The following is an 11,564-nucleotide window of genomic DNA, read 5'->3' as shown; positions in this document are numbered from 1 at the left end:
GCTCTAACCTGTACCCTATTCCAACCCCACCCACTAGCTGCCAGTTATGCCATTGATCAAGGCTCTTCAAAGATCTGGGACATTCCTGAGGCGATGTACTATCTTGGTAAGAAAGAAAAACAGCTGCTAACTATGTGAAAGGATCTCCCTTCCAGCCTCCTCCCCCTCTTTGGGGATAGTCTGTTTCCTCTCTCTCTCATGTGTTTATCACCCCAGTTGCTAAGCAACCAACTCACTGTCTATGTGACTGACTTCAGGTAAGAGGAAGCAGATCTAGCCTCATGACCTGGGGACAGGGGCTTGAGCCTAGGTCAAGGTGTGATACTTTTTGAATTGGTTGGTCAGCATAAAACACCACATGGGCTTGACTGGAACCAGCAGGTTAGGTCAGAAGGGCTATTTAAGAGGTCCCCTCCAGGAAGAGGTGGCAGACATTTTAAAGACACATACTAAGCAACATGGACTTCAGAGGCCTTCTTTCATACTCAGGATCCAGAACCGAGTAATATACCAGAAACCTAACTAGGAACTTAGCTGACTACTCTAGTCATGTGGTAAAAAGGCAGACAAGCCACTCAGATTTGGTCAAGCCATTTTTTTCCCCCCTATATTTTGCTATTGGTATTCCTTCTCCTCCCCATCCCTCTTTGATCAAAAAAACTGTTTTAGCATGCCTCGCTGTATGGGCTTAAGAGGGAAGAGAACCGCTAAGGTGGGCTCAGCTATTTTACTCTCCTTCCGCATGGGAGGCTGATGGTGAATACTTCCTGCTAATAGAAGCACCCCAAAATCCTAAGGCCTGTGTACCCTGGGGGGCACAGGGCCCAAGCAACAACCAGAACCCGGGTGGTGGCAGCGACTACCCTAGTCTTATGGGTGTGCCACAGGAAGGGGGTCAGCCAGTTGTAGGCACCCCAGGGGAGACACTCGGAGCTTGGAAGGTGGTCGAGCACAGTAAGGCGCGTGGCTCAGCACAGAAGTGCCCCCTACTGGCCCACCACAAACTGCACCTCTTTTTTGGCAGCCTAGCTATATAAAACCACATTGTAAATACTGACAAAACAGCAAACCCAGAAGCAGCAATGGGAACTGACAAATGCTGATGTCTTCGTATTGCCAGCTGTAACAGGCATATAAGAAGATAATTTTCTAGTGTGAAAAAACTTATGGCAACTCCATGATGCTAAACACATTGCATACGTGTACCAAAGACAGGCCCCTGTGCTCAGAGCTTACTACCAGAGGCTTACATTTTCGTGTTTATGTTCATTTTTTTTAAAACACTATTTAGACACTGTGCCAAAGTGAGCTGCATTTCCTGCAGAGAGTTCTCATAATTTACTATAGATGAGTGAACAATATTCTACCTAAAAAAAATGAACAACAGGATACACAAATCACAGTGATAGATGTGCACAAAGTGCAGCAAGTTAGAGTAAGCTTCTGGAAGGGATGGAACCTGTAAAAACCACTTCCTGCAACAACAAGAACTTATAACTGTTAGGGCATGAATGAACAAACAGATGAAGCAGTTTCAAATGGAGAACGTTGCTGCTACTCCAAACAGCCTGGCAACGTTGTACAGTAAGATTTACATGTACAGGAGCCAGCAGTGATAAAAATGTAACAAAAATCGCCCCAATTTTAATTCAACTACCTACAAAGTTAAAGCTGGGGAAATCTAACTCTGCTTCTTCCAAGGTTAAAGCTGGGCAATTTAGCTCACTTTATAATCACTACAGGCTCAAACATACATGCTAATTAGAACATTAATAGCTGCTGCAGGTTCTTAAGTAGTAGGTCCCTCTTCCCTTTTGAAGTCTCTCCAAGTGTATGCGTGTCCATGCCCTAACACTTTTTTCAAAAGGTGGCCTAAAACTCAAGCTGAAACTACCGTCTATATAGAATTGTTTTTTTCAAAAAGTAATCTTTAGTAAACTGCTCAAAATGGTAACTTTTATATGAATTACAATTATAGTCTTTTGACCTTATGTAATTTTCGATCTCCTTTTTCAGCTGCATCCTCCATTTCAGAGCAGGGGTAAAAGCCAGGAAATGGTGCAAAAGGATTAGTTTTTGGCCTGCAGGAGCCTGAGAAAGCACCCATCAAACTACTAATGCTTCGAAGAGAAGAAGTCACTTGTGGGGGAAGAGATGGATCAATCAGAAGGTCTGACACCATGTTCCGAGCTTCATTAAGTACTGAAAGATCAACACCATTTCCACTGCTGACATTCTAGAACAGACAAAAATATTGTAATGATCAATTATTCTTTTTTTCCCCCCCTTCATTTTTCTTATATTTGGTATACAACAAAGAAACAAAAATGTGCCATGTAACATATATATAACTTATACTGCTATATAACTTATATTAGCCACATAAAAATGCGAAGAAAAGGCTGAACATATGAAAACATCCAACATAATGGCAGCTTTTCAGACAAAAACATTTCATTATAAAAATCAGGCAAAAACAATTTTTATTGGGGAAAAAAAAGTCACTTTAGTAGTACTATACAAATTATTCAGATTTCAGAATTTTTATATTTAGCCCTTTCCCTGGCCAACAGAAAAAAAAATGGCTATATCTGCAATTTCTGCCCAAGTAGGAAGATATATTTCAGAACACTTTAAACTTTTTTTCATTCTCTTCTTGAACACAAAATTCTGGGATCAGTTCTTTCCTTATTTCAGCCTGTGCCTCATTTCTAGTACTATATCCTATGTATATTGTCTATCCAAAGACTGTATCCTAGAGACTATATTCTAAGATTTATCAGTTAGATTTTTTACTATTATTTTACCAAAATTAATTTAATTCTATACTGGTACATTTTACTACTAGTGAATATCAAGCTACCAAAAAGAAGCTTAAATAAAACATGGTATTTTTTCCAAGTGTATTTACTTTTGGAAAAAAAAAAAAAATTCAAGAACTGTAGAGACAGGCCAAGTTACAACAAAATGAAGTTACACTCTACCTTAAATTCAAAGTCTTGGAATGTTAAACAGGTAATATTTTAAGTGTTTTAATTTCTTAATAATTTTGTGTGTGCTCTATATCTGAAGTGTACTTTAGTTTTATTCCAAGGCATAAAATAGACAAAAAATTGATACCATAATCTATTAACATCAAATCTATCAAAAACATTCAGAATATCACCTACACATGATGCATAAAATATGACTCTAAGTCACTAAAAGTAGACATTATATCATCACTATTTTCTATATTGCAGTAGTGTTTAGAGGTCAAAGCCACACTTTATGCTAGGCTCTGCACAAATATGACAATTTATCACGTGCATTTCAGAAACACTAAATGTCCCCAGTGAAACCCTTAGAGTTTTAGGCTTTAGAAATGAAGGATTTAATCAACAGTGGAAGGCAAAGTACAAGTGAATCTATAAAAAGCGTCCAGAAGTTAGCAAGAAGTGGCTAAGAAAGTCAATGACTTAATATGCAAAGTGAAACGTGGGTTGACTAGCAAAAAAGGAAGGCTTCATCATGGATATTGTAAAAAATTATTACTGCTAATCTACTATTTTAAAAGACATCAAAATTCTCGAAAAGAGAAGAGCTACAAGATATATTTGTCGTACTGACATACTATCCGGTTAGGAAACTTAAACAACTAAAATTATTAATTTGGAAATACTGTATTTCAAAGATAACTACAATTTCAGATGACTGTGAAACAATGTATTCAAAATTAAGTCATCTTTATTAAAGGACATAAGGAACTAACAAACTTATGGACACAAACCAAAATTCAAAAAAGAAAAGTTTTAACTTGGTATTAGTAAGAATGTTCTCTTCAAAGTTTTTTGGGATGAAGACTCAGGAACCACCAAGGTAAGTAGGTGCAGTTAAAGGCAGTCAAGGAATTTCTCATGAGAATAGTTAAGTACCTGGAGAATCTCAGCATTCCTGAATATACCTGAACTGAGCAAAAGAACAGAAGAACAAAGAAAAACAAAGTAGTGAAAAAGTATTTCTAAAAATTGAAAAGGGGAAAAAATTTCAATGAGATTTTATAATTTACTTATTTTTCCCCTTGTAAGAAGAATAGCTCTCTCTTTCCTTCTTTACCCCTATTAATAAAAAATAAATCAAAATCACACTGGAAAATCTCAAGTTATTACTGAAAACACTTGTAAACATGCATGGAATCTATTTCTAAGCACTTGGAGGAGGAAAAGGTGGTTAAGAACAGTCAGCATGAATTCACCAAGTCATGCCTGACCAACCTCATTGCCATCTATGATGAAATGACTGCTCTGTGGATGCAATGAGACTGGTGGACATGGTGTACCTTGATTTTAGCAAGGCTTTTGATACGGTCTCCCACAACAATTTCCCAGGCAAGCTAAGGAAGTATGGGTTGGATGAATGGACTGTACAGTGGATAGAAAACTGGCTGGAGCACAGGCTCAGAGAGAAGTAATCAATGGCTCGATGTCTAGTTGTCAGCCGATATCAAGTGGAGTGCCCCAGGAGTTGGTCCAGGAGCCAGTTTTGTTCAATGTCTTTATCAAGAATCTGGAAGATAGCATAGAGTGCACCCTTGGAAAGGTCACAGATGACACCAAGCTGGGGGGAGTAGTAGATACACTGGAGGGTAGGGCTAGGATTTAGAGTGACCAAAACAAATTGGAGGATTCAGCCAAAAGGAAATCTCATGAGGTTCAACAAGGACAAGTGCAAAGTCCTGTACTTAGGACAGAACAATCCCATGTACCAGTACAGGCTGGGGGCTGACTGGCTGGGCAGCAGCTTTGCACAAAAGGACCTGGGGGTTACAGTGGACAATAAGGTGAATATGAGCCAACGGTGTGCTTTTGTTGCTAAGAAGCCTAATGGCAGGGCTGCACTGGTAGGTGGGTTGCTAGTAGATCAAGGGAAGTGATTATTCCCATCTATTCAGCACTGGTGAGGCCACAGCTGGAGTACTGTGTTTAGTTTAGGGCCCCACCACTACAGAAAGTATGCCGACAAATTGGGAAAGAGTCCAGTGGAGGGCAACAAAAAAGGTGAGGGGCTAGAAGACATGACTTATGGCAAGAGGCTGAGGGAACTGGGCTTATTTGGTCTGCAGAAGAGAAGACTTAGGCGGGATTTAATAGCAGCCTTCAACTACTTGAAGAGGGGTTCGAAAGAGGACAGAGCTGGACTGTTCTCAGTGGTGGCTGATGACAAAACAAGGAGCAATGGTCTCAAATTGCATCAAGGAAAGTTTAGGTTAGATATTAGGAAGAGTTCTCTCAGTAAGAAGGTAGTAAAACACTGGAACAGGTTACCCAGAGGTGGCGGAATCTCCACCTTTGAGGTTTTCAAGACCCAGACAGACAAAGCTTTGGCTGGGATCTGGTCCTGCTTAGAGCAGGGAGTTGGACTAAATGACTTCCTGAGGTCCCTTCCAACTCTAACTTTCTATGATTCTATGTTTATTTTATGACTCGAGTCTGACAAGTGGTGTTAAGTCCTAATAACTTTAAGAAATATAGTTTAAAACAAGAATCACTTGGTTTTTTCCAGTTTCATAAAATTATTTATTTAAGAACATCTGTAGAATAATTCACAGCATTGAAGAAGTTGAACATTGATCAGCAAAAGACATCACATTATTGGTTTGTTTGACACAGATGTATGGAATCTACTCTAAAAATGCAATTTAATTGTGAATAATGGAAGCCGTTGACAGTCCACATGGAAACACTGTGTATTGGCAACAGTAATTACCCACTAGAAACCTCAAATATCTTCAGTGGGGTGGGTGAATTGCAGTATGAAAATAAACATCTTGGAGATCAAAACACAGTTATCAATCACTGATTTAGAGCTGAAAATAGAGACAATGGAGGTATTTTCAGTAGGGAACCCAGTGCTGATGATAGGCCTTGTATATTGTGTCTGAAGTTTTTGTTGTCAAATATCCAGTGCCAAAAGATATGTGACTAGACAGTGCTGGTCCTGAAGAACACTGGTAACATGGGTGGTGATAGGGTAGTACCTGACAAGTGCCAGTGAACAAATTCTTTTAGGCCTTATGCTATCCTTACTTCTAAGATGTGAAAGGACTTACAGCTTTTAGAGGCATGAAAAGGACATGGCTGCTTCTTCTTATGAGCCCAGTACTCCATTCCTCACTATCAACTAATGTTTAACATATAGAGTGGCATTTTCCAACAGAAACCTCAGTTCCATGGAATACTGTACGCAATAGAAGCACTTTGGGATGACAAACATTCAAAAGTTGTTGCGCTAGAATAAAGGAGAGATTCATTCATCTCTCCCAGGGGAGGGGGGAAAAACAAACCAAAATTTCCTAACTTTTGGGAGCTTTCTTGAAAAATGACCTTCAGATGCCACATCTTTCTGTAATGTGCCCTGTTCCCTGATGCAATAAGCATCCAATGTACCTCTTGTTTTAAATAACTGTGTTTAAAAGTTCAGACACTGCAACTGAATCTAATACTGCAAGATCATCAGCAAAGAAAAGAGAGTAGCTTCTCCACAAAAGTAAAGAAAGGAAGCGTTGCAAAAGAAAATGATGCCACTAAACCTAATCACTCATTAACCACTATGCATCCGTCTTTTTAAAGCTATTCACATATAAGAGGAAAAGACCACAGAGTGCACAAAAATACTCTGACACTGCAGGTTCTCCCTCTCAGCTAGGGGTGGTGAGAAAGAACCGAGGGCTGGTTGGAGTAAAATTGCTGTTTAATGACCTTAGCTAGAGACAAAATGACAGAGTGCAGGTATGGCTGAGTGGACATTGCTGACAAACCTCCCCCTCCTTCCCAGAAAAATCCCACAACACTCAGGTTTGAGTGCATTTGGGTGCCGGTGTCTGAACAGTAGAATTCTGTATGTATATTTGGACAAACAATTAAAAAAGAAATAGGAGTTGTGAGAAAAGTTAAGGGATAGAATTGTTGTCACTGAAAAAAGAATGACACACTGTTGGTATTCCTAGACTTGTGGGGCCTGAAAAAGTGTGACACCACACCATGCTTACGACAAGACTACGTTTTGAGACGTCTAATAGGAAAGGATCAGCGAAAACACCATTGTCATCTATGTTATTCTTATCTATACTGGTAGAGAAGACTAGATGAGTTAATCCTTGTGCAGCATAAAAATCTAATGGCAAACATACTATTTTGGCTTACAGCCATGTAAAATCAAGCCTACACGTAAAGTATTACAGCAGAAACATCAAGAAATCTTTGGTCATATACAGGAAGTTAATTTGATAGCACATAACACCATTATGATGGCAGAGACAGCAAAGTAGCATGACCACATTCTGTACCAGATAAAAGGAAGGGCACATACACCAAAATATCAAGTAAAGTTTTGATTACATGATTTCCAACTACCACATTCATCAACTAAATAATGAAGATACAAAAAATCAGACGAGTTGAGAAAAGGTCTGTATTGGTAAGGAGACTTGCACATTTATGTAATGATGACATTGATACAAAAAAGAACCCCTATGTTTGAAACTCTGGTTCATGAAGGACCAAGTCTAGTTTCAGAATAGCACCATATTCAGAGGGGAAAAGGTTGCTGTTATTTATTTTATTCACAAGAAGACTTCATACCAGGAGATGGAGAACAAAGGTATAAGAGAGAACAGAAAAAAAAAGTAGTCAGACACTTCTAGAGAGACTGAGAAGATAATTAAAAGATGTTCAAGGTATACATGCATAAATTACAACAATTCAAAAAGAAGCCATAAAGTTAATTAGTATTTACAGGTGGTATCACTCCTAAACCAAACTGTCATTTTAGTTATTGCCAGACTAAAAGCACTATTTACTTGACACAATGTCCTGAGGCACTCATGACTGGCAGTAGTGTCTCATTTGTGAGCCTTTAATTCTAAATGTTTGCAAAGGGGTGGGTTTAACCCAAACAAAGCCTGAGAAGCCCAAGACATTCCCACTTCAATGGGGCAGTCAAAGGTAAAGTGGTAGCAGACAGATGCCCATTTGGCCATTATCCAATACTGGAATGCACTAGTAACTGGCTCATGACCCTAATCAGTCTGAAAGTTCTCTCTCAGATCTGTGTTCTTGGGGAACCCTGGCACAGTATACAGCCTGTCTGACTCACAAAGGACTCCCCACCTCTGTCTGAGCAAGAACTGATTAGAGGAAGGACTTACAAAAGACACTGAAGATGCAGCAGGAGACGCATCTAAAGCCCTCCAGACAAGGGTGACAAGAGTGAAGCAACTCCCCTGGTCTCATTTACATGGGAGATGGAACTGGGCGACAACTCATTGTTATAGGAGATGGGACAGGAAAGCACCCTCATTAGCATTCAGAATGGAGAACAGAGATTCCAAGGCAAGGACCGCACTGAATTCTGGGACCAGAGAAGCAGAGGAGCACTGCATGATGGGGGATCCCTGCTCCAAATGTTAATCACCCAAGTCTACACACATCCAGCTCAACATTTAATCAGACCAATCCTAGTAATGACTCCTTTATTGGTACCCAAAACACTGAATCTGCCTGTCTGTATTGCAAGCTTCTTCAGATTAATGCCACCCATAGCCAGAAGTGATCAGTTCCTATTATCCAGCATATGAGCCATCGTTTACCCATAAACCAACCTAGACTTCTACCTTGAGCAAAAAACCCTACCCAAGCTCAGTTTGAGACGTGGTGCTTGGATCCAAAAGCTGCACCAGTTCTACTCTTTCTGTCTGGAATCCCTGCATTGATCACGCTCAGAACTGTACCTGGGGCACCTCGACCGGTCAAGCTTCGCCGAGTGGTGAGACCCCAAAACTCCCTCCCTTCCCCTCCCCCTCTCATTTTCTTACTGCAGGCACAGCTTTCTAAACCTGGACTTTTGCTAATCAAACTTGAGGTAGACTTCCCCAAATATCTAATTGAAACTATGTAATGTTGTAACTATTTTATTAGTCTCTCTTGTATGGCTATTACTACTGGTATCATCATAAGTTCACATACCTAGCAATAAATAACTTTAATGGTCAAGCTGGTTGCTATAATCTCTCTCAACCTCATTTACTCTTCCTTCCCCTTGACCATGAAAAGAAACGTTATGCAGGAACACTTCTTTAACCTAAACCAAAGATCACTGTAATGGCCAAAACAACAGTGGGGTCTGCTCATCAAGGGAGTTACTACTAGGACCACTGTGACAAGAGATTGGGATGTGCTGAGAGTTTTGAGGTGCACGAGGTTATCAGCTCAGAGTGCTAATCGGACCCCGCTCAGATGTACCGAGAGAGAGAGAGCGCGCACGAGCAAGCAAGCAGCTAAATACATTTATTATTGTCCTACTGAAATAAGGGATGAACTGAGTTCAAGGTACATGAGGGTGTCAGCCTGTCAATGTTAAATAATCCAGCCCGACTCAGGTGTGCCCTTTTAATCTGTGCGTGTGTTTGACTCATTTGGTGGTGGGAAGACCCAGCCCCATTGAAGCCAAGTCCTACAAGATAGCTCCATTGGGGGTAAGGATTTGCAGAAAGGAGAGATACAGCTCCATCCAGAAACACAAGCAACACATTGATAGAATTACAGAGACCCCAAAAAGGTATCCCTAATAAATAAGCACACCCCCAAGTGACAGGCAAATCTGGTAACAATGCTAATGTGCAAATTGTTCAATGGGCAAAGAGCATCTCCTGACAGGAGACAGCTCTAATTTCCTGCATAAAGTAAAAGAACATTTGGGGAAAGTTCTGAATATACAGCAATCTCACAGAAATATTGTATATGGAGTTGAAGAAGGAATGCCACGTCAAGGTAAAGATAAATGTAAGATGGTTGCCTGCTGTCTTAGAGAGAAGATATGAATACTGTACATCATAACAAGTGATCATTCTGGCAACAAATAAATACTACTGAAGAGCAAAAACACTTGACATGTAAAAGCATAGAATCTAGAAAGCTGCAACAGAGAGACTAATCCAACAGCATAAACAAACGCAACTAATCCAATGAACCACCAAGGGCTATATATTAGGTCTTTAAAAATAACATAGAAATTTGGAAGAGATGCCCCAGTGACCCAACAAATATGCCATGGTTGAAATTGTCCAGTGGCAATGCACAGAGGGTGCACATGCACCCTCTGAGCGTGCCAGTGCACACCCTGACAGCCAGAATTCCCAGGCTGGTGCCCCCTGCCCCACCAAGAGTGGCCAAAGCAGCAGTCCACTCGCGGTTAATCACGCTCACCCGGAACTGCCAGTGGCGTGCCGCTGGCACTTGCAGGTTGGCAGGATTGGCTGCCAGTCACCCATGAAATTGTCAGTTGAACAATTATAGGACTCTTTGAAGAAAGCAGTAACTAAAAAAAAACTGATTTGGAGAGAGTCTCATTCTGGTGGCTTTGTTTCATATTAGTATTACCTACTGAGTTATATACACTTGTTAGCTTAATTATTTTACTGCTTTATAGTTTTAAAATTTATAATCATATACCTATTTGATTTTAAAAAGGAGTATTTAATAGGCCTTAAGAGAAGTGGAAATGGCTCAGCGGTAGCTGGAAGTGTGGGTGAGTGTATACAGGGCTTCACAAAAGAGGATAGTCTCTTGCAACTTCTTTGTCTGGCATTGGACAGGTACAGTCCAAATCATGAATATTACATTTCACAGATCAAACTACAGGAGATCTGGAGAATGCCAGTGAACTCTGGGGAGTACTCAGGGCAGATGAAACCTATTATTTCCTGACTGGCAGGTCCAGTCATGCGTCATAATTAATATAATAGAGACCAGCCATGCTCTGGAATGGTAAGACTGCAAATGATGAAGGAGCAGACTCTCAGATGCAGAAACATTGTCAACTTGGTGTGCAAAGACTAGCTAAAAGTTTTACAAAGGGAATAAAATACTTTGGCATGATAAGAGACTTGCCAGGAGTTTTACTAGAAGCAGAGACTTAGGATTGAGAACCCTGGGCATTTTTACATGTACTCCGGAGATGTGGGGGCAAAGGGGGTGGGGAATGGGAGTGGGGTGCGGCAGAAAGAGTGGGAGAGAAATGCTTTAATTAATTAGAGTGGCTCTGAAAGCTGCTCTAATTAAAAAGTGCCCAGGGCGTCTTGTGCATCACCATCCCCATGCTTCAAAGAGGTGGCAGGGGTGCTCCATCTACCGTTCAAACGAGCTTTAGTTAATGAGCCCCTGCCAATTTTTGAAGCACAGGCACACTGATGCACAAGCCGTGGAGGCTGGCTGGAGCACAGTAGTTACCATGCTCCAGCAGACTCAATTAATTACAGTGCATCAGAGCAGCCTATGTACAGGTACCCCCTGCGATGAAAATAGGAATTTATCACCCACTACAACTATTACATACAGAAATACTATTTAAGTAGATCTAGATGATGGGGTGGAAAGTAACCTGTTTAAATTCACTGATGACACCAAAATCTGGGGGGAGGTGAGCACGCTAGCAGGGAGGGAGAGATTGCAGAGGGATCTGGATAGGTTACAGGGGTGGGCTAACAGGAACAGGATGCGTTTTAACACGGACAAGTGCAGGGTGCTGCA

General features: G+C 40.7%; 1 protein-coding gene across 2 annotated transcripts in view; it reads right to left on the bottom strand.

Moving 5' to 3' along the window:
* Positions 1-11,564, bottom strand: part of PDE3B (phosphodiesterase 3B) — a 152,315-nt gene that overhangs the window by 57,991 nt on the left and 82,760 nt on the right. For both annotated transcript variants that reach the window (XM_019519633.1, XM_019519634.1), the window contains exon 3: positions 1,988-2,236. In XM_019519633.1, the coding sequence (XP_019375178.1) occupies positions 1,988-2,236 (249 nt within the window). The remainder of the gene's footprint in view (positions 1-1,987; positions 2,237-11,564) is intronic.

Source organism: Gavialis gangeticus, unplaced genomic scaffold (assembly GCF_001723915.1).
Source record: "Gavialis gangeticus isolate Ggan-Ray unplaced genomic scaffold, GavGan_comp1, whole genome shotgun sequence".
In the NCBI taxonomy this organism is placed as follows: domain Eukaryota; kingdom Metazoa; phylum Chordata; order Crocodylia; family Gavialidae; genus Gavialis; species Gavialis gangeticus.
This window is presented reverse-complemented; position numbering and strand designations above follow the sequence as displayed.